General features: G+C 40.4%; 2 protein-coding genes across 11 annotated transcripts in view; one reads left to right on the plus strand and one right to left on the minus strand.

Moving 5' to 3' along the window:
- Positions 1 to 303: 303 nt before the first annotated feature.
- PCID2 (PCI domain containing 2) lies at positions 304 to 12424 on the minus strand. 3 transcript variants are annotated; one of them, XM_058826400.1, is made up of 14 exons: positions 12238 to 12424; positions 10675 to 10764; positions 10024 to 10097; positions 9269 to 9336; positions 8732 to 8771; positions 8174 to 8228; positions 6478 to 6581; positions 5749 to 5824; positions 5493 to 5634; positions 4357 to 4457; positions 2260 to 2333; positions 1976 to 2101; positions 1642 to 1765; positions 304 to 658 (listed from the first exon to the last, which is right to left on the minus strand). In XM_058826400.1, exons 1-14 carry the CDS (start codon positions 12271 to 12273, stop codon positions 566 to 568), a joined length of 1203 nt encoding a protein of 400 aa, XP_058682383.1. In that variant the 5' UTR covers positions 12274 to 12424; the 3' UTR covers positions 304 to 565. The 3 variants fall into 3 exon arrangements, with proteins under 3 accessions (XP_058682383.1, XP_058682391.1, XP_058682397.1); XM_058826408.1 differs by lacking the exon at positions 10675 to 10764; XM_058826414.1 differs by lacking the exons at positions 9269 to 9336; positions 10675 to 10764; positions 12238 to 12424 and having other exon boundaries at positions 8732 to 8968.
- Positions 12425 to 13207: 783 nt separating this feature from the next.
- Positions 13208 to 22525, plus strand: part of CUL4A (cullin 4A) — a 34450-nt gene continuing 25132 nt past the window's right edge. For 4 of the 8 annotated variants that reach the window (XR_009276080.1, XR_009276082.1, XM_058826324.1 and 1 more), the window contains exons 1-5: positions 13208 to 13505; positions 14028 to 14143; positions 17411 to 17514; positions 19557 to 19626; positions 21376 to 21449. Coding sequence is in view for 6 of the 8 variants with exons in the window: in XM_058826324.1 (XP_058682307.1) it covers positions 13340 to 13505; positions 14028 to 14143; positions 17411 to 17514; positions 19557 to 19626; positions 21376 to 21449 (530 nt within the window). In the remaining 2 variants the exon portion in view is untranslated. Of the gene's footprint in view, positions 13506 to 14027; positions 14144 to 17410; positions 17515 to 19556; positions 19627 to 20248; positions 20318 to 20658; positions 20724 to 21375; positions 21462 to 22525 lie in introns of those variants that run through there. The other 4 variants (XM_058826372.1, XM_058826331.1, XM_058826347.1 and 1 more) reach the window with 4 other exon arrangements.

Here is a 22525-nt window from a genome sequence, read left to right on the forward strand (position 1 = left end):
TTTTAAAAAATCCCAAAGCCATCTGTGGGCACCTACCACATTTACTCAACAGCACAACTGACACAGTAAAGCTTTTGGTGTCAAACATTTCTCTATTTATTAGAGACAGTTTGAAGAGAATATTTAATACCAGCAAAATTGTTGAGACCTAAAGAGAACTGGAAACCATGTAAGAAAACATTACTTCCACTCTGAAGAATGGGTTAACACAAGTAACAAAGGCTGATACTTCTCTCTGAAGAATAAACACAGAAATAGCAACATGAAGTACTTTATAAAAGCTTTTAAGTAGTTCAGAAGGAATTTGGAATGCTTTGCTTTATGAAATACTCTGAATGATCTAGAAAGCCTGTGGAAATGACCATTTAAAAGTCAGCATTTCATTTCAATGCACTTTGTAACACTGGCAGCCTTGGCCATTCTGGGAAAGGAGCCACAAACAGTTCCTGATATTTCAGTCCTGGACAAGAACCAGGCCATTTACAGTGTTCTTGGGGTCACTGGGAGCAGTTCCACTGGGCAAGTTGAGCATCTGAAGAGTACTTGCATGTCTAAGATGCAGTACTCAACAACACACTGTTGACAGTGGAGGAAATGGGTTCTGCTTGCTGACCACAAGCTTCTGATGCTGATGGGATATGTAGCCTTTAATGTGACCCTGGCAGAAGTAATAAAAGGCAGTGTTAGTACTTAGAGCTGGTAAAACAATCCCTACAACCCAAGCAAATACCTACAAACTAACCATAGCAAAGCTGTGTGTGCTCATTCACCACTGCACTACTGTATTTAAATATCCATAAGGGTCCAGTTTATGTAAGTGGGTCACCTTGGGGAGTAAGCAGAACGTTGGAGCCACCACCCCGTTTGTGTACTAAGGGTGCTGTCAGACTGAGAGCCTCTTGCCAGGGCTCCCTACGGGTCTGCTTACACTGCCTCAAAGAGACAGAGCTCTACAGAAGTGTTTCTAGATTCACTCTTGTTCACTTTAAAATGAGGATTTTAATCAATTAGTATTCCATACCTAATAAACTAAATGATATAGTACTTCCTTTTCAGACATAGTGTTGTAACAGTGAAAGAAATCTAGTTACCTAGACCACACCAAATGTTTCAGAAACAGAAAACTGGTTAATTTTCTTGCTGACACTACAATGATGCTTCAAAATCTCTGATTGAATACAAATATTTAGATTTCAAGCTTTTATCCGTTCATAAGCAGTTGAGATTCATTTAGAGTAAGAGACAAAATGTGGAACAGAACCAAAGAAATCTGGCTCTATTGTTTTCTAATTTGAGAAGAGCAAGAGTCTCCAACTTCAAATACTGAACAAATCTTTTTGGTGCCACTTGAGAGGTTTGTATTTTTAAATCAATATTTCTGCATATATAGAAATGTCAGTATTGAATTTGTAATGTGAAATTCAACTTCAGTTTTAACGGATTCCTGCAAAAAAAGGCAGGAACTAGAGCAAGTCTTCAGGGCAAAAGAAAACATTTCACTTTGAGCACAAGTCCCAAAAAAAACCACAAGAAAACTTGGGATTACTGATGTGCTTTTTGTCACAAACTGTTATTCTCCATCTAATATTTTTTCACTTTTGGAAGTCTGGAAGTACCAGAAAATGAGTGGTCAGCACTTACCAAATATATAAGGTTAGCTAAAATACACTGGACTTCATCAATATCAACATCATCTACTTGCATGAACTTCAGAGCAATCAGAAAAGCATCTAGAGATAGCTGATGGGTTTTGAGTAGTAAATATCTGAAAGAAACAACACAAAAAATGTGTTTTTGAGAAATAATCACTTAAAAATGCTGTTTCTTAGAAAAATTGCCTTTCTACAATAAATTCACCTTAACAGGAAGTCAGCTCCCTCAGAGAAAACTAAGGAGCATATACAAGTCTACCCCAGTTCCAGGTGAAGCCATATTAAATCTGCTTTTGCAAAAATGTAGGTTTTGTTATGCTTACACTTTCTTGAAGAGATTCCTGTATGTGATGATTTTCAGCTTCTCAAGGATAAGAAAGATTCCACATCGAATAAAAAAGGTCTCATGCTTTGTCAGAGCATCATTCAGTAGAAGAAGATTTCCTTCACTGCAAGGATAAAGAAAAAGTGAGAAGGTCTCACCTCTATAAGAAAAGAAACTACAACTTGGTAGGAACATAACCTCCCCTGCCTTCCTCAATCACCCCAAAGAAACACTTTTTACTTAATACTTTCGGAACACAAAGCAGAAAAACAAGCATCATACCTCACAGACTTTGTTACTTCAGCAAACTGCATAAGGTCATACTTTTTTAAGAGCTGAACTGTTGGCATATGGCCCTGAAAAATAAATGGTGTCCAAGTTTTCCAGGGTAAAGTCAAATGAGTTTTAAATAGAATCTAGTAAGCTATAAAAAAAAACACTTGTAAAGAGAGAAAAGTGGAATGTTTAACCACTTTTTTTTTGGCTACAGAGTAAGAAGTGAATAGAAGTATTTGTAAGACAACCCCCTTCTCCCTCTCAAACACCTCATAGCACAACTCACAACATCTAGTGATTTATCATGATTTAGGGACAATTAATGTTAGGGAACAACTACTGAACTTGTAGAATCAAGATTCTGTGACATGAGGCCTTGGCAGATTCAAATTTTATGTCACAACTGTATCATCTAATCTATAAACAGAAGAACTGCAGGAATCCCAAGGGAATACGAGCAATGCTTCAGCCTTGTTAAGTGCTATCTCAGTCTGTAACAGGCTTTCTCCCCCTCTATGGCTCCATGCAGAAATAAAAATGTTCTCACAAAAAAACAAACACCACCACCATACCCCCCGCAAAAAAAAAAAGGCAGACAAAATGTTAAATTTAAAGAAACAAAATTAATTCTTATTGCTAAATCAGGTAAGACAACCATCTACAGAATCAAAAGGAAGCTTTGTCTTTTATCCCCTGCAAGGCAAAGAGCAGAGTGCACACTGATTTGGTCAGACTTTAAATTTAGTTACATCATGCTATGCTGTTGCTAACTCCTTTCCTGGATGAAGGATTAGCTGAGAGCAGAACTGAGCTGCAGGTTTACTGAGAGCTGTTAGGAACAAAAAAACCAACACACAATGTTTGGGCTCTGATTTAAAAAAAGCAACTGTAAATACAATGACCTTTATCTAGTTTCTTTGATGCCTCTTACACACTCAAACTGCTTTAAAAAAGCATAGTAATTCTAGGCACTAAGAGAGCCACCAGTTTAAGGCACCCAGTCAGGACTGGGACAAAGCTTTTAGGAAAACTGTTAATAAGTTCTCCTTTATCAACCTGACCAGTGACTGATGTGAAACCAACCACTAAGAAATTCAACAAAAAAACCAAGGAAAACAGAAGCCAGTTACCATACCCACTATACTTCCCTTTTACCCACTTGACACAGCAAGGGATTGGAAAGGCAGCACTGAACGGAAAAGGCAGAAAGGTCACAAACAGGTCAGGGGAAGGCAGAAAATGGCAACTCAATGAAGGCAGGTGATAACATTTTCCATGGGTAACTGTGGTAACAGGGCCACAAAAGGAAACTCTGAAATCTAGTTCCTGTCCCCTCAGTTACAATGAGTTAATACTCAGCATAATCCACTAATTCAGGAATACACAAATGTTAGCACAGCACATGGGAAAGGACAGGAGCAAGAAACAGATGTGCTTAATTCTTTTAACAGAAATACAAAATTATCAAATAGTAAGTCTTCACTGATTTTTCAGAACCAAATGCTGTCTCATGACCCTTCTAACATGCCTCAAATGGGAAAATGTACAAGTACAGATAAAAAAGCCAAAGACAGGCTGTAGCTGTGGCAAACCCCTCTCAACAGTCCTCAACCATCTGTTTGCACATCCTTCTTTCTTCCACCAGGTGAAAGAAGCAAACAAATTTGTTCTAGTGAATCCACACCTTCCCTGGCTTTTGTGTGAAGTTGATCAGCAGAGAGGCACTCTGCTACAAGGCAGAAGTTACACTGTTGAGTGCTTCTCCAAAGAATTCAAATATACCTTTATTAAAGTAATAAGATGAGGTTGCACCCTTAGGAGGGGTGGGAGAAAGACAGGGGGAAAGGAGGGCGGGGTTGGTTTTGTTTGGGGGTGGGGTTTTCTTCTTTGGCTGTGTTATTTCTCCCCCACCTCCTTTCCTGTGTTGCTATAAATGACAACACTTTTTGCCCTCACATAACAAGGTGTGCATACGCTGCCTCTTACAGGGGTAAAACAGCCTCTGAATTCCACTAGGGGAAAACCAGGAAAATACTGACCATCAGTTTTATAATCTGCATGTGTACCCCCATCCCCTTTTTTAGGAACGTAGTATCTACTCACCAACAACATTTTTACTGGCAGCAAGTAGATCAAAATCATTCTTTTGTTCTTCTGGCTTGATCGGTGACAGTGCTCAAAGGCAAATGAGAGATACTCTTCAGCTGCAAATACGAGTAACATAAATCAACCACAAAAATGGATTAAAGCTGTAACCCAAATTCTGTGTTCAATGCCCATCTCTGACTTGAACATATAATATTTGAAACTGTATATAAAAGAATCACACCACTCAAAATACATAAAGAAAAATTGGAGATTCACACAAAATACAAAGTATTACCAGAAAGGTAGGTTCTCCTTCAGAAAGTCAAAGAAAAGTTGCCAAGATCTTGATGTCAGACATTACAGCTATAAGTAATACAGGAATTTTCATCTCATTTCAGTAATATTATTGTGCTCCTATTAAAGAAGCAGAGAATCTCAAGAAGCACTGATAATACACTCTATTTCCTAAACTCAGATCAGGTTCTTCAAGAGATGAAAGCTGAATGCAATGCACGCATGTCCTGAGCTGCAGAAACGTGCCAGTGAGACCACGCAGCACAACAGCATGAAAATCTCTCAGCAGCTTCCACTGATAGAGAAAAAATTATAAGCCTGACAGACAGAACACACTGTTTGGAGTAAGAGAACCAGCTCCAGAACAGATGTGAGTCAGGGGCTTCAGTTAGTGATGAAGCTGAACACCTTAGCTCTGGAAGCATTTGTGCTAGTGTAATCTATTAGAAATCTAGGAAATGCAGTTTGTACATCTTCCAAGATCAATGAATCAAGAAACTAATTCTACACTACAGTTTGCTGAAGATTTCCTACATGGCACACAGCAACTTGAAGATTTGAAGGCTCCTCTGTGAAACTTTTACAAACCTACTCTTTTGGATGCTCACACATTTTGTAATGCACACACATAATGCATAAGACTACAGGATACTTCAGTGACACATACATTTTAAAGCTGGGCATATGCTACAATTAGAAGTGTCATGTAATCTCATCTCTTTCGAGTCAGCCTGTGAGCCTTGGACCTTTCAGCATGACTTTTCCTTTGATCAATGCAATTTTGAGTCACACACACACACACAACTTCAGCAAGATTTCATGCCAAGTAGCAAACGTGTCTTACTGGCACACATTACCTTGCTTAAAGTCACTGTCAAACATGGCCTTGCGTCCAACATAGTATTTGTATGTAACTCTCTGTGCCATACTATACTCATCCTTCAGATTTGAGCTGTCAATTGCTCTAATTAAGGGCTTACAAAGATGGAGCTTGTTGATCTGTTAAAAAAAATACCATTTTAATCACAGTGTAGATAGATGGTATATAAAAACAGGGTGGGTTTGACTTAGAATATGAAATACAGAACACAGCTTACCAGACTTGAACCGTACCTTAAAATAAATTTTAAACAGCTGATTCACAAGAAACAACATGCCCCACTTTTTTGAGTCTTCGATGCCTGCTCGACTGTCATAAGGAAAAAGAAAAAACCTGCTAGTACTAAACATTGTAAAAAAGTAATAACTTTGTCCTCACAGTAAATTCATTCCATAGATATCCACTCCATAGCATTTTCAGGGTAAACATAGGTGTAGATCTGCTATATATTTTCTCAACATAATGGAAAGATTTCATGCAGAATATTATTCACCGGCATCAGGGTCCTCACTCCAGTCTGCAGATAACATACACAAGCACAGCAGTGGCTTATAATACGTGAGGTGAAAGAAAGACCCGGAAAAAAGCATTTTTTCCACTTCAGAAGTGTTAAAATTGCTAACACTAGAAACCAGAGTCACCTCTTTTCCATCTAATTAATTCTAATGGAGCAAACTTCACAACTAACAGGGCACAGAAGCATTAATCATCTTTCCTGAGAGACAGGGACATAATCAGTCCCTCCCAACAATACCTGCTAGGAATGCTAAACCTGAAGTGAGGGCTCTCCCTCTGTAGTTAATAGTGAAGAGAGAACAGCCTATAAACGAGAAGAGACAAGCCTCAGAAGTGTTCATTCTAAGATCCATATATGGTCTAAGTCAGTGGGAAAATCTAAAGCAAAGTTCATTAAGTTCTTAGTAATTTACTAGTGCAAGTTCAACAGAGGGTCTTTCACTTACGTGTCACTGGCACAGACTCGGAAGCAGCCCATCAGCAGTTCTGCTGCTTTTTCCAACATGTCACCAACTTTGCTTTTCCCTTTCTTCACAAGCTGTTGATCTGCCTAGCATTACACAGCGAGAAACAATAAGCAATTCTACATCATGGTTCACTGTCTGCAAAGTTTAATTCTTTAATACAGCATTTTATAAAGTATTATAGAAAGAGATCTCTCATGGCTGCTATCTCCCAAATCTAGAAGACAGTCAAGCTCACAGAACAAATGAAAACACTCAGAGAGGCTCCTGGACATGTATCGAGCCCAATGTAGAGAAGGACAATCCTTGGAAAACAGCACTGATCACTATTACCTTTAGCATCACTCTGCCTAATGCATGTCTCAGAAACCTAAATTCAGGTTTAACACCTGAATTAGAGCATTTACACTTCAACTCAAGTGTATGAAGACCAAGAGCCTGGAAAAAATTATGTAGTTTGAGTCTTAGAATTTATAATTCAGTTTATCTCCACAGGCACAAAGACTAGATTTTATTTCTAAACTATATTCAACAGTTTCCAGTAGTAACATACATTGCTGGGACCTGAGACTTCCAGAAGAAAGATAAAACATATATTACGGCAGCAAGAGGAAAAAATAAGAAGTTCAGCTGTCAATATATGGGAAAGATCCACACACTGACTAATGCAGAACTTCAACAGAAAAAACATAGCAAGTAGGTATTTATTACGTGCTTTCCAAAAAGTTTTATTATAGTGTTTGCATTCTCACTAGCTGAAACATAAATAAAAGAAATGGAAATGCATCCTGCTGCAGAAGTCTTCTCTGAAACCAAATCCTCTGAATACATTAAGGTTAGAAGACAGAGTTCAAACACTTCCAGCATGACTGATTCAACACTTCCCTTCCTTATGCATCTCAGAGACAGGGATTTCGCTCATTCAAACTGAGAACTGAGACTTGCTGCAGAGCAATCACACACATGAAAAATACTCCTATGCAAGCATTCCACATGTGTGGTTTTGTGGGTAAGTGGGCACAAGAGAGTGATGAGAGGATGAACACTGAAAATACTGGATATTGTCAAACCCTAACCTAACTTGAACTCTAGCCTCAGCTCTTCAGGTAAAGTGACTAGGAACAAAATCACAAATCTGCCACTTACCTTAGCCTAGAAGTTCTCAAACAGATCCCTACACAAGCTACTTCAATTCACCAGACTGGGAAAAATAATGTAAATTTGGGCATTATTTGCATGTCAGCATTTGTATGGGTCCACCAAGGGCTCCAAAGAGCATCAGAAAGTTCCCTCTTCAGATCTGGTGAATGGTTAGATCAGCCTGGTTGTCTGTGATAACTCTAATTTCCACCAAAACCCAGAGATAATATGAAAATAGTGACTTATACCATGTGTTACTCAATAAAGAAAATATTTATCCCCTCATAAGTTCTAAGCAACTGCTGGGAGTTGCATTCAGCTCCTCAGAACCCCTCTAGCTCCATCTGCAAATAGGAGGTGGACAGACAGAGCAACCTCATTTTTCAATAGGACTGGATGAATTTAGTGTGTCAACAAAATCATAAACAATGAGTTAAAGAGAACTGAGCAAAATTAGACTGTGTAATAAACTCTATAAAAATATTTTGGAAATACCAAAGAGATAAAAGTAATGAGGTTGTTAATCAGATGTACTTACATTATTAGCAAAAATTCGAAGATCAAGGGCTACAGAATACATAATAGGTAAGGCCCTGGGAAAAAAAAATAAATCATAGTATACTTAGAAGATGCAAATCAAGCAATAAGTATGACATGAGAAACAAGAATTTTTTTTTTTTTGTTAGTTGGTTATACAATTTAAAAACTTAAAAAGTTGGTCATATATTTAATCTTTAAATGAAGAAGGATGCACTTCTTAAAAGGACAGTTCTTCAAGATCTCAGCATTTCAGAAATCCTACACTACAATAATTATTTCTAATGTCTTTTTTACTGTGGCTTTAATAAAATTCCACTTCTCTTTGAACAAATCCTTCATATATTTACATATGGACCATTCCACATAATTAAGCTCAAATGTTTAGTTTTCACACTTTGGACATGAAAACTCAACCAAGAAACAAAGCCAATTAGGCTTGATTTTTAGCATCACTGGGGATAAATAAAACTATAAGTATACTTTTAGTTTGACTACAATGGTATTATACTATAAAAAGATGAGTCTATTTTCTAGTAGCTTTCTACCATGTACTCACCAATTTTCTTCTTTATGTGCCTGAAACGCTCGCAGGAAAGATGTATAGTATTGAGGGAAATTTAAAATGCCATGAAATGAAGCACAGATTTGAGAAACAGCTGTTCTGTGGTACAGCTTTCTTTCATGAAAAACTAAAAATCAAAACACCATCAAGAAGCTGAGGAGCCGAGTTTCAGTATGGAAGAACATGAGCACAGCCACGCACTCCTTTGAGTGGCAGCAGCAGTATGAAACACTGGCCAGAGATAAGAGAGAAGCTTCTTTATCATTATCTTCCCCTCTAGCCAAGTACAAACTGCAAGGTATTATAATGATTTGAGACTCTCCTATATTCTAGAAATTAATATTCTATTTTAGACCCAAGTAGAAAATTCCTTCTTAGCCCTTTAGAAAGCTGGGAGAATGTATGTGCTTGGAAACATAAAAAACTGAAGCGTATTGAGAAGCAGACCCCATTCTATTAGATTTTTAAAAATCATACTTATTCAACAAAAAGTTAATCTGAAAGCAATATGCAAGATTTATGGAAAAGGATATTGGACAATAACTGTTTGGCATTTGTATGCTTCTACAAAGTCGTGGTTTGCAACAGCATAAGTACACCTGCCAAAGAAAAGGCGCATTAGTGCATCAGAAAATATACATAAATGACATATTTATTTTTGTGTCCTACCAGGCATGAAGTTTTACAGTTTATTTAAGGCACAAAGAAATAGAAGTATTTCTTAAAATTGGCACAAGTATTTTAATAGAGCAGTAAGTTTGATAATTGTAGAAAACAAATCCTAGAGATGAATAGGTATTTGTTTTATATAAGCTAACACTTATTGAAACTGCCACCAAGATTAGATTTTAAAAATGCATGACTGTTGAAAGAGACTAGATGCAGAAAATTATTAAGTAAAAGCCCCACAGAATTACTTAGATACTAAGCTCTCTTAACAGTACTTTTATGATTAAAATTCCCGTTTAAAATTTTTTATTTCCCTTACTTATTTCACTCTAAATTCTGGTGCAGCTAGTAGGCAAAACAAGGTCAACAGCAAGCACTGACACCAAAGCTGTGTCAATGGCCATACACAGATGACAGCCAGGTACATAGAGCAAACTTTATACGGAGAGGAGAAAGAAAGTCTTTATTTCCTGCAATTCTAGCATTATTTATAAAAGTAATAAATACCAAGTTTTCAGGTGTAAGCCCTTCAAAACAGGCAAGTAAGCTTAAGGATATCCTTCCCCATCCCTGCTGTAAACCTCACAAGCACCTTTACATTACAGGTCCATCTTTACCTTAGGTGGGCTGCAAACATTTCATCATACGGAGATTCCAAAACTTGTTGACACTTCTCCTCTGGAGACGGAAGCTAAGTGTAGAATAAATCAATAAAACATTAAAGGAACATCCAATGCACCAGAAACATCATGTGCATATTTTGTCATGGCAGTTCTCACAGACTTCCTAGGGTTGGAAGGGACCTCTGGAGATCATATAGTATGCATCTACCAGAACTTTAAATTACATTAACAATCATATCCAGAGAAATTAATTGCTAGTGTGCATTCTGTCTCCAGAACCTGAACAGAGCTAGCCCTAAGTAAAAGCATCAAAACACACAAACACCAGGTCCTTACTACTGACTGCTTTTTCCTCTATAGTGCCTTGCACTGTGCTATGCTAATAACTAATGCAGACCTGGTCAGACAGGATATTCAAAACTGTATCTATCCAGAAAACAATTCAGAGTGGAACACAAAGAGCCAACTGGAAAACAAAACTTTTACATAGTATCCTTGTAAGAAGAAAAGGGAAGCAAATCTACAAGGGGATCCTATCTCAGCCTGTGAAACAGATTTCTGAGGTTTCTCTCCCATGGAAAGGAACCCACATATAGAGCTAGGAAAACTGAAAGTACAATAAAAGGTCAAAAAACAGATCCTCACCTGCAGCCTTGGGTTTGCAACATGTGGATGTTTAAATGACACTAATTCTGCACAGAATGTACCATCTCTGGTCTCAATGGCTTCTTGTACCTACCAAAGTAAACAATCACATAACAGGCACACAAACATATTTACACAACTACAGAAGCCACCACCTTGTCACCACTGTTCATACATAGTAATATCAAACGAAATGTGAGTCTTTAAAGGCTTAAAAATGAATAAATAATTTTGTATTTCCAATACACCTGTTGCTCAAAAAGGTCTCAGGGAGAAGGTAGAGAGAACATCACTGTGTATTTTTCCTTATTTGTAGGATGCAAGCGTACCCCGTACATGGGTTTAGCATTGTAAAACAGCAGTTGAGAGCCAGATTTGGTTATGCTTTTTAAAATTCCTGTTGGACTTCTAGGCATCAAACATAGATGCAAAGGCGTGACCTTTAAGAAATGCTTTAAAATGACAACAGGCAGATTTAACATGTAGATATTATTCCAAAGGCAATGCCTGATATTAGACTGATATTTTATCTATATCGAACGCTTTTGAAACCTGCTAAGACTGTAAATGTTATATTATGTAGAATGGTTTAATTCTGCTTCCTGCTAAAGATAACTCCTTGTAAAAAATAGTCTGCTTGGACAGGTTATTGTGACATCAAGGTGGAAATTTCTTCAGTTATGGAAGTAGCTTTAGGCATTACTTCTCAAGAGCTCCCTTCCCACTGCTTGCGCTTTGTCGTATTTTTGTGTCCCAATGTGAAACAAAATATTTTTTTGATGTATAGAAAGCTCATACCAAATGGGAAAAAATCCCATAGACTAAAATAGCAACAAAAGAGGGAAAATCAACTATTTAAACTCTTTCAGAAATTTGTGTTTAGCTTTTATTTAAGGAAAAAGAAGAGATAATTTTATGTTTGCCGGATAGCTTTCCATACTGAATGTTCTTCAATGAAGTGTCAACCGAAAAATGTGGACTTCTCAGAGCAGACCACTGTCCTGGGAGAGCTCAGATGCTCCATTTTTGGAGACTAAAACCCAAACAATTATTTTCTTTTTGTGCCTTAACGAATTGCAGATGAAGATAGATGGCAACAGTGATGAGAATACGATAGTCCAGGAAGAACCATGCAGAACAGACACACAAAAAGCTTGTCACTGACAGCTCCGTCCAGCTGGAATCCCTGCGGCTCTGCTCCTGCCTCTCCATCCTCCATTTCAGCAGTGTGTCCGCAGTTCTGTGCGCCTCAGATCCCTGCACTGCTCCAATCCCTGAGCTGCACCTGCTCCTGGACACACACACAACCCTCCGTGGCGGCTCTTACAAACAAATTATCTCAGAAACCTCCACGCTTTGCAGCCATTCCAGGTGTACATCCTTGCCACTCAGACGGCGTGTGCTTCAGGCACACTGAAGAAATAGATTTCCCCACCACATCACTCATCCTACGTTGATTTATTCTTAGCCAAGGCAGCACATTTACAACGAACAGGAACGCTCGCGCATACTCAAACAGGGCCCACAGACCAATTTTAAAAAATCAATAAAAATCTTGCTTACTTGCTGCAAGTACTGATTTATGGTGATGTGCGCCATGAAGGGGTATGGGGATGCGGCGGGATCCCCACACCCTTGGCGCCCTCCGAGCCCCGGAACTCCCGGAACTCTCTCCGCCTTTCCGGATCCCGGCACGTCCGAGAGGAGGCGGGGACGCACCGTGAGTCACGTGACGGCCCCCAGCGGCCGCTGCCCCGCCTACCGCGGGTTCGGGGCGTGGCTTCACTCGGACAGCCAATAGGGGTGAGCGGTGGGCGGGGCAAGGGGTGCGCGTCAGCGGTGAGCCGCGTGCGCTGGGGCGCGCCGCGCGTTCCTGGCTGGCGGTGCGTTGACTCCTGTCGCTGTCCCAATTGTCGCTGTCACCTTGTACCCTTGGCTTGTGCAGGAGGCAGGTGGCGGCTTCCACATGGCAGGACCCCAGTACCGGGATAGCCCAGTTAATTCCCCGGGAGAGCGATGGAGACTCCCCTCCCTCCGCGCTAACTGCGCCGCGCGCGGGGAGCGCTGGAGAGGGGTCTCGGTGAACTTGGGTCGAAAAAGTTGACTCGAGCTCATAAACTCCCGAGCAGGCTGACTCCTAAAGGCACTGCCGCCAGGGAAATGTGTGAGACAAGGATGCGCTCCGTGTTCCTGCAGGCTGGGCTCGGTTGGGTTTGGGGGGTGCCGGTGAGCACGGCGCGGGCGGCCTCTCGGGCTGGTTGTGGGCGGGAAGCGCGGCTGCTCCTTGGCTTTCGTTCCGGCCGCCCTTCGGCGGGCACCAGCAAAGAGAGCCAGGGCAGGCGGGGGACACCGAGGGGCTGCTGCCGCCCGCGGGAGGCTGCCCCGGCCCGGGAGCCATCTTGTGAGCGGGGCTGGCGCTGCCCGAGCGCCGCGGGCCGCCCGGGCTCCGGAACTGACTCGAACCCGGACCCGCACCCGAGGCGGCGGGCGGGCGGCTATCGGAGCCTCCCGCCCCGGCGGCACTTGGCAGCCGCCCGCGGGCAGTGGGGGAGGGCGGCTGGGTGGTGGCGGAGGAGGAGGAGGGGAGCGGAGGCGGAGACCAGCCGGGCCCGGCCCGGCCCAGCCCAGCGCGTTGCCCCGGCCGGACACGGCGCCCGGGGCGGAGATGGCGGACGAGCCGCAGAAGAAGCCGCACTTGTCGGCCTTGGTGGGACACACGAACGGGCTCACCAAGCCCGCCTCGCTGGCCGCCACCGGCACCCGCTCGACGGGAGGAGGAGGCGGAGGCGCGACCGCCTCCTCCAAGAAACTCGTGATCAAGAACTTCAGAGGTGGGTACGGGGCAGGCCGGGCCCTCTGTCCTGGCAGGTGCGCTCGGCCCGATCTTTGTTTACTGCGGCCCCGGCCGCTCCCCGCCCCTTGCCCGCGGACGGGCCCCGCCGCCGTATCGGGGCGAGGGGCGGCTGCCGCGGGGCTGATAACGCCGTGGGGCTGATAACGCCGCCGGCACCGTGCCCGTGTCAGGGCTCCCGGGGACACGCGTGGGGCTCCGTGCGCGGGGGCAGCGGCCGTAGGGACCGGGCAGAAAGCCACCTTGGTGTCACCGCTGATTAAAGCCAGGCGACGATGGTTGCCTCGCTAGAAGTAACACGGGCGTCAAACAGCGCAGCCGGGGGGTGAAGCGCGTCGTGCAAAGGCTCGGGTGGAATTAGTGACCCCTCTGAGTGTGCCAGAGTTACGTGGCCGAGAGCAGAGTGGCTTGGCAGAACCTGATGGAGCAGCAGGGAGAGAGACATTGCTGCAGGTTCCCGTTGGGTGGCCGTTTCAAAACTACCTGTGTTCTTACTTCACAGAAAGACCCAAATTACCAGATAATTATACTCAAGACACCTGGCAGAAACTTCATGAAGCGGTGGGAGCAATACAGAGTAGCATTTCTATAAAATACAACCTTGAAGAGCTCTACCAGGTAAGCAACATAAGGTTTTGGTTTCGTTTTTAGCAAATAAACTGCTTTGGCACACATTCAACGTAATGTATTTTGATTTGTTAAAAACTGATTGAATACTTCGCTACATGCTCTGTTTCTAGTCAGTTTCTGTGTATCAGTTCCTTGGAGAGCTACCAGGATCTGGGCCCATGAAAAAGGAATTTATGTTGGGAGGCATAGAACGCTATTCCTAGTCAGGGTGAGAGCTAAGTCTTAGGATCTTCAATACTGTGCCCATTCAGCATGCTCAAAACAGGATGTTATTCTAAAAGGGTTATGAAGATGTATATTTTATTATGATCTTTGTACATGCTATGGTCTCTTGTAAATAGTAATGTTGAAATGTTTGATATTATTAGATTATAATATTACACTTCTATACTTTTTGGGGAATTAAAAAGGAATCCTGATTGAGCAGGCAACAAGCTGTCACTTTACCCACATTTCAGGTTACTATTGCATTTTCAGAACAATCAGGATCTTAGGTTTTTCTGTTCAAGTGGTGAAAAAACATTTCTGGAACACTGGGACTATTGGGGCAGGGGCTAGGGAGGGTAAAAGAGCAGTGGACTCCCAAGCCATTTCTATTTTCTCCAATTATATGTGGTTTAGGTCTATGTTATTTTAGATGTGTGTACCTTGAGGTATTTAACTGAAGCAGTAGCTTTTTAGAGTGATCATGTTATAAAAAATTACTGATGCGCTGAATTGTGCTACATAGCATAAGTTAGTTATGAGTTTTCTGTGGGTTGAGGTGTTTGATCTGCAGATTGATGTCCTTACCATCAATCAACAGGACTGGCCCGTTTGGAAAACATTATTATACACACCTAAAACTTTCTAAATGTTTAGTTGAGGTGCAAAGGGGAGACTGTGAGAAAGGAGAACACCAGTAGTATGTACTACGTCCCTGTTCAAGAAAATCAGGATGGATTTCAGAAATGACTATACTTGTCTCTTTAGTTAGGGTATGTAATATATGGGTCTAAAATGGCTGATTATGTAAATGTATATTGACTTAATGTAACTATTCCCTTTAAATAGAAAACTTGACTGTAATATATTTATCTAGTAATACTTGCAGGTTTGTAGAGCTTGAGTGACATAATGCATTTTATCGTTTTAAATTCAGCATTTTAAAAACACTGCTTTTTCATGTCTAGCAAAAAAATAAGAGAAAACCAGCCCACAGATGCTCTTAGTGTTACCTAATTTGTTTGCAGAGGCTTAGAAATGATATTATAGTAATATGGGTATGAAATCACTAGGGTACATGCTTGAGAAGAAGAGAGAGGTTTCAGATAAACTGTGAAGGGTAAACTGTAGTTCTTTCTCTTTTTGTCTGCTTAATTGTTAAAGCTGTTTAAGGCTGGTCGAATAATCTGTAATGCAGCAAAATCAGAAAGATTTCTGCACAGTGGGTGGTGGTGCTCAGTGTGCCTGTGCATAGACAGGTACTTACTCTCCTGCCAGAGGAATAAAAGATGAGGTTCAGCATCCATTGGAAACCTGATCTGTATTTACAGATCATTTTAACTGCCTGTTGGTGAGCATCAAGTCATTCACAGGGAAATTATCTCTGGGTGCCATCAGGCCTTTTTGGTGGTTATTTTTTTTTGAGTCTTTATTTGACATTATGGGAGGAAGTGAGAGGCCTGCTAGAGTTCAGTGCACTCAGCGGGTTGGTGTACCAGCTTACAGCTGAACCTTCTGATTTATTTATTTAATTTGGCACAGTGGCTCAGAAGAAACTGAAGAACAATGATGAAGCTGTGTGGGAAGCCTGAAGGATACTCCTTTCCAGGCATTAGAGGCAGCATGGGATCAGGCTTGAAGGTGCTTGGCAGAAATTTAGTCAGTGAGCAATGGGAGGGTGGCAGCCAATTTTTTTGCGACTAAAATAGAAATGATGTCTGGGATTGGTGGTAAATTGCACAGATTGTGATAGAAGTGGCTTATACTTGATGGGATAGAGAAAGTGGGGCAGTACAAAGAATTGTCAAATGAGGAGTGAGTGATAAAAATAATGGAAAAAGAAAATTACCTTTTCAGCGAGGTCCTAAATAATGTGAAGTGGGGCAGCACTGCCCTTCTGGAGGACATAGAACAGGACAGTGTAGTAGCAAAGGAAAGACAGGAGAGAAGTGAAGGAAAAGATAAGAGTCCTGACTTATATTGGGATGGGTAGATAGGAGTGGCTATAACACTATCTGCAAAGTGATTGTCTGAATACTGTTTGTTGCAAGTTATCATTTTACTTACCTTAAGGCCAGATGAAAAATACATTGTAGGCACTGTGTTATAATTTTGTTTTCTTGTATGCTTTAATGTATCAAAATTGTGGAGGCCATTTTTATGTGCATTTAAATAAATTTAGATTAGGTAGGTTAGAATCCTCTGGAGCAGAGGAAAACATTCTTGGGTCAGTTTAGTTGCCCAAGTGACATAGTGCTTTAAATCCTTGGCAGTGTTCTGTGCAGTATTGCCTCATAATATAAGGGCAGTTGATATTAATATAGCAACCACTAGAACATTTGGTTTTGGGCAGAATTGGCCTCCTTAGTTAACTAAGGATAAATACTCAACTAAATCCTATGAGCTCCCAATAAATCAGTTCAAGTCTTTATGTAATGATTAATGTGGGGTTTTTTTTGAGGGTTATGATATAGTATGGGATTTTTCTTAATTATTTTCCCCCTCAGTTTATCTACCTTAGTATGAGTGTGTGAATCAGTGGAAATACTTGGGAAGAAATAAGTTGATTAAAAGACAGGAAAGTAGCTATACTCATTTACCATTTAGACAGACTGGTTGAAATGTCTACCTTAAAGTTAGGGTTAGAAGAAATTAAAGTATTTGGTATGATTGTGTTCCTGCCCCAAAAAGGCACTTGTGTGCATATCGAAGGATGCACAAAATGGACCCTCTGGAGGAGTTCTACTGATGAGCAGTATTGAAGGAGGCAGAATTCTGGTAGTGTTTAAGAGCACACCTGAAATATGACCCAGATTGTGGTGGTGGATCTTGTTTGAGACACAAAATCTAGCAGAAGAGGGGACCAAAATCAGAAAAGACTCCTGAAGTCTTAATTTTTCTGCATAACTTTGTTTTGATGTTTTGGTTTTGTGCAAAGCTTGAACATATAGCGCTGATTTTTTTTTTTTCCTTTGTCAGTCAGTAATTACACGGACAAAAAAAAATTAAGTTCTCTTTTTGTCTCATTCATAATCCTTTTTTGGTTTTTAGGCTGTTGAAAATCTCTGTTCCTACAAAGTCTCTGCTACACTGTACAAACAGCTGCGACAAGTCTGTGAAGAACACGTGAAAGCACAAATCCTTCAGTTTAGAGAATATCCTTTTGTCATGCACAGAAGTGGTTAGAATGGTTAGTTTAAATGATTATTTTTTAAAACAAGACTGAAAAAATTGCACCAGTCAGTGTGTTAAAGAGGTTCTTTGACTGTTTACATATTTTTAAATCAGTCAAAGGCAACTTTAGTCATCTGGGTGAATAGTTTTTGTGTATTGACATGTAGCATGCTAATAAGAATGTATTTATCATTTTAATAGGGATGCAAATTTTACACTAAATCTAGAAAATGTCAATACCACTGTGAGATTTCTCAGCAGGTATGAATTTCTGTGGCAGGTGAGTAGTTGTGATGCTTACAGAAGCAATACCTTAAATCACAGTAATTGTCAACAACAGTGAAAGAATTTTCAAACATACTGCACCTGTTTGACCAAAAATAACTACTGGTCAGGAGTGATACATCAGAGGCATTCAACAAGCCTTCATGTATCTTATATGTACCATGGGAGGTTCTTGGAAGAGACCTCTAAGGTCAGGAGATCATTTGGCTGTCTTGGGATGCATAGAAGGATGAAGTTTTATAGTAGATTTCCCCATGGTTTACTGAAGTTACATTGCTGGACTCTTCTGGCTGAATAAGTCACAGAAGTGCCTGTAGATCTGTGGACACCTAGCTGTAGCCAGCCCTGTTTTCTGAATCCAATCAAGCTTTGCATGCTGAGAAGGTGCTTTATATCATAGGTGTCTTTTATGTAGTAGCCATGGGGTTGCATTTGCTAGAGCAGCAGATTAATAGTCTTTGTCCACCTTCCTGTCCCCATATTCCTGAAAATGCCTTATCCACCAGATGATGGATGGAGAGTGCCATGTTTAACAGATATTACAGCACTGTGGCTGCTGGCATTGTTTCCCAACTCTAGAAGAAAATGATAGGATAAAGTAGAAAAGATAGGATAAAATAGAAAGAAACAGAGGGCCAGGGCCCAGAATGAACCTCTTTTCCAAGTGAATGCTTTAAATGTGCTTTGGATTGTAACTCTTCAATTTCTTGGTTCACTGCACTCCCCAGGTAGGTGCCTACACTCAGAATAATTTGGGGTTTTTAACTGTATGTAGCACCAATGTGGTTTTGGGCTGTGTGATTTTGGTTTTTTTGGGTGTTTTTTTGAATCCCATTTATGGCATCTAGCTTCTACATAGCACATTAGTACAGTAGTCTTTAACATACCTGGTCTTTGAGAACCAAATCTTGCAGTCTTTTTTAAAGCAGTGTACAGCCATCTTTTGCATTCCTGCTTTTTCAGACTTCAGATGATGTAATAAAAAAAAATGTTTTAAAGCTAGTGTTTTCAAACTTTACTTTCACCATGCCCTCTTGACAGGGTGATGGTGGATTGGAGAGTTGAAAATTTGATATTTTACAGGTGTACCATTTTGTCTCCCAAGGGCGTGAGATCAGATGAGTCAGATTTGGCCAGAATGAGCTGGAAATGATAATGTATGAGAGAGGAAGGTAAAGCCTTATTTAGATTTGCTTGTGAGACACATGATTCTATTATTTGTAAATAACAGTTGGATCTGTTGTGTAATGAAGAAAACTCAGTAGATTACTTAGGGTGACCTGGAGATGTATATGAAAAGAGTGGTATTTGGATTTGTTGAGGATTATTTAGAACTGTAACTGCTTTTAAGAGATTAGGGTCATTCCTGTTGTGCACAGTGTGAACTCATTAAATGAACAAAATAACCTCTCCATCCATCTCACCTGAGTTGGTGACAAACGTGTGTTTGACGCTGGTGGGATTTCTTGTTTAAATCTGTATTAAGGTTACACAGTACAGCCACTAGATGGTATTACTGAAGAGCTGTGAGTGTTATTCCTTAAAAACACAGGGAGGCCTTCTGGAGAGCTGCCAGCCACTGTGCTGGGCAGCTCTGCAATTAACGGTTTATCCCTGGCAGGCACAGTAGCATTGGAATATCCATGGAGCAGCTTTGCCTAATGGCTGGCAAAGATCATCTCCAGAATCTGGCCTCTAAAGATACTGGCAAACTAGTTTTCCTTAATGGATGCTGTACAGATTCTCTGGATAGTCTTTTATTTTTGAAGAAGATAAATAAATGCTGGCAAGATCATTGCAGACAAATGGTAAGTTGAATGTTTGTTCAGAGTACATATCCTTGAGGTGTGAAATCTGGCTAAAATGAGTTTGTTACAGTTTTAGCTTGGGACTTCACCTCCTCCTCCAAGTTTCAGCATTGCTTTTCACTTTGCCCTTTGCTGGCTGAGGGAGCTTTTGTTGTTGAAATGTAGGTTCTCTTAACTCTGACTTTCATAGGTTCATATGAGATTTGAACATCACTCAGAAATATATTGGTATCTCTTTTGCTTTGGGTGAAAAGAAAAACTAACCAAGAAACAGTGAAGTTGTTTGCTGTTCATAATTTTAAGTAATTGGAGAGTCTTTGTTTTTAGATAGTTCCAAGAACTAGGTTAACTTGTGATTTTTTTTTTCCAAAGCAGAGGTGATTATCCTGAACATAGAGCTAAGAAACAGAGAGGATAAAGAACTGAAACTTGATTTCTATTTGCCTTTTTTGTCTTCTACCTCCACAAAGATTTATGTTACAGAAAGAAGTCCTCTCTGAAACACTATGAAAACACTCTATGAAAATTGTGCCTTCAGGAAGGCATAACTATAATTCCAAACCAATTTTTTTACAATGAGTTTTTATTTCATTGTCACTTAGCTTTGGCTGCAGATGCCCTATATGGTTGAATTTCTATTTACATTCCTCGAATCCACTGATCTTTACTTTCCTGTGAGGTTTGGGTACAGGTATGTGATTTTTATCTGAGTTAAAAATGGAAGGTGTTAGGGAAACTGCTTGAATTCAGCAGTCTGATGAAAACAGAGTTGAAGATACTGCCTTGAAAATGTAGTTAGCATGAACCTGTGTTTTCATAAAAGGGTTTTTACTGTGATCACAGTTTGCTTTAATTACTTCTAAGCATTTTTTTTTCTTCTTTGAAGCAACAACTGTAGCAAGTGGCTTTCTTGCCCATGTGCTGGGTTAGCACTTGTGCGATATAAGAAAAAGAAAAAAATCAACCTTGCTGCTGTTTTACTTTAATATGCTTGGCCAAAAGCTATGTCGGCTTGAGAATTGCTTCAGAGGCAATGAAATCTCTTAGGGAAGGAGTAGGTGGACAGCTGGGAATAGAAATCTCTATCTGGCCTGGGGGTGAGTTACTGACATCCGGAGTTATGCTAATGCTAAACTGGGAGTTGAGTCAGGCAGCCTTCTTATGAGCAAAGTTAAAAATGGATTTTTGAATGTAAAAGTCTAGTAATCTACGAAACCACCTCCTTCTCCCTCTTTTTTAATTTGAAGAAGAGATAATATATTTTTATACCCTCTTTCTACTGTTGGATTTAATGTATCTCTATTTTTCTTATGCATTTTGGCAGCTAACTTTTATTATGGAAAGATCTATTGCACAGCTTATTACTGTCTCAGCTTAAACCTTTGTTTCTTTGTTTGTTTGTTTGTTTTATAGCAAAAAGCATGGGAGCATGCTCTTTCAGGGTGTTTAATGGCTGTATTGGAGGTGCTGTTTGAGTAGCTTATGTATATCAGTGGTATAAAATTCCTAACAGGCTAATAAAGCTATTTAGTTAAAGGTTATGAATTTAAAAGCTGTCTTGGATGTACTTGGGAATACCACCAATAGTATTAACTTCAATAAATTGCATACCTCTGGTTGTACAAATTACCATAAAAGTTTAAAATACCTACATCATGTGTGTCTGTGATGTAGTTTTTCAGAAGTTGTTTTAAAATTTAAAATATCACATGGAGGTGAAGAGAAAAATATTTTCTTTATATATTTCAGATCATGATAAGAAGCATTTTCTTATTTTTGGATCGTACATATGTGCTTCAGAATTCAGTGCTTCCTTCTATATGGTAGGTATCCATGTAAGTATTCCTATAATCTTTAGAGTGTTGGCGTGCTATTACATTTGCAAAGATTGAAAATAAATTTTTTACATTATATTTGAGCTATATAGTAGATCTCTATAATTTTGTGTCCGTTTGTGGAAATGCATGTGTCATGTCCTCCTTCCCCAGGAATATTCACTGTCAAGTGGGAGTAAAAGGTCTGTGAAAATGGGCTTAAAAATCAGGGCATATGTGTAGCTGTAGTTGTCAGAGCCTGGGTGAGGCTGGGTCTGTGGGAATCTCCTCTTGACTGCTGCCTCCCACCTTAGCAGCACCCCAGCATTACTGTAGGTGCTCCTGGTTTTGACCAACATTCAACTTCTTGCCCTGTTTTTTTAAGTAAGTCAGATACATTGACAAGGTGCAAGTTATCTTTCCAGCTCTGGTCACTTGATGATGCTTTTGTACTTTCAGCCCACCATAGTCACATCTTTTGGCATTCTGCTTTGAAGCATCCCCCCTGAGGGGCATTTGACATCATTGCCTGAGCAAACAAACAAAAGCTTTGCCAAAAAATTCTGGTATTGTTACTCTTTCATCTAAAGCACACCCTCCTTACCTGCCCCCAATCCTTGCCCCCCCACCTGCAAAAAGAAAAGTAGATAAAGTACTGAAGTAAGAGCATGTCTTCTCCCTGCCTAGCTGGCTGCTGTGCTCTTGTGAGTTCCTCAGGCTGTCTGAAGAGCCTGGTATGTTTTGTTCCCAGCTTCAGCAGTTTTCCTCTAACTCTTCGTGTTAGGCTTCCTTTTACTAAATATTGTTGATGAGGTCTGTTCATACTTTGTTTTATTTTTCTCCCACTGGGAAAATTCCTTTTTTTGAAAGCCTGTTGCATGTGAAGAAGTGGGAGGTAACAAGCTTTATCGAAGATTGCTCAGTTTTCAATATTTAACAGTTAGCTGCTTCATGGCATAGAGGCACCATTCCTCATCATCTCAGAATGGAACAAGAATCTAATTGAGGTGATAAGATCCTAAAGATACAAAGAATTCATGCTTTTGAGCAAAACTTAAAAATTACATGTAGAATGTCTGGCCCAG

This window comes from Poecile atricapillus, chromosome 1, assembly GCF_030490865.1.
Source record: "Poecile atricapillus isolate bPoeAtr1 chromosome 1, bPoeAtr1.hap1, whole genome shotgun sequence".
NCBI classification, from domain to species: Eukaryota; Metazoa; Chordata; class Aves; order Passeriformes; family Paridae; genus Poecile; species Poecile atricapillus.

What these genes read in the sequence shown, in the direction of transcription:
- PCID2 (XM_058826400.1), bottom strand. Translation starts at nt 12,273, where the DNA reads ATGGCGCACATCACCATAAATCAGTACTTGCAGCAA. An exon ending in CGAGTCTGTGCCAGTGACAC is followed by an intron (nt 5,825 to 6,477) that starts GTAAGTGAAAGA and finishes TCCTTATGACAG; the next exon opens with TCGAGCAGGCATCGAAGACT. An exon ending in TGACAGTGACTTTAAGCAAG is followed by an intron (nt 4,458 to 5,492) that starts GTAATGTGTGCC and finishes TCGTATTTGCAG; the next exon opens with CTGAAGAGTATCTCTCATTT.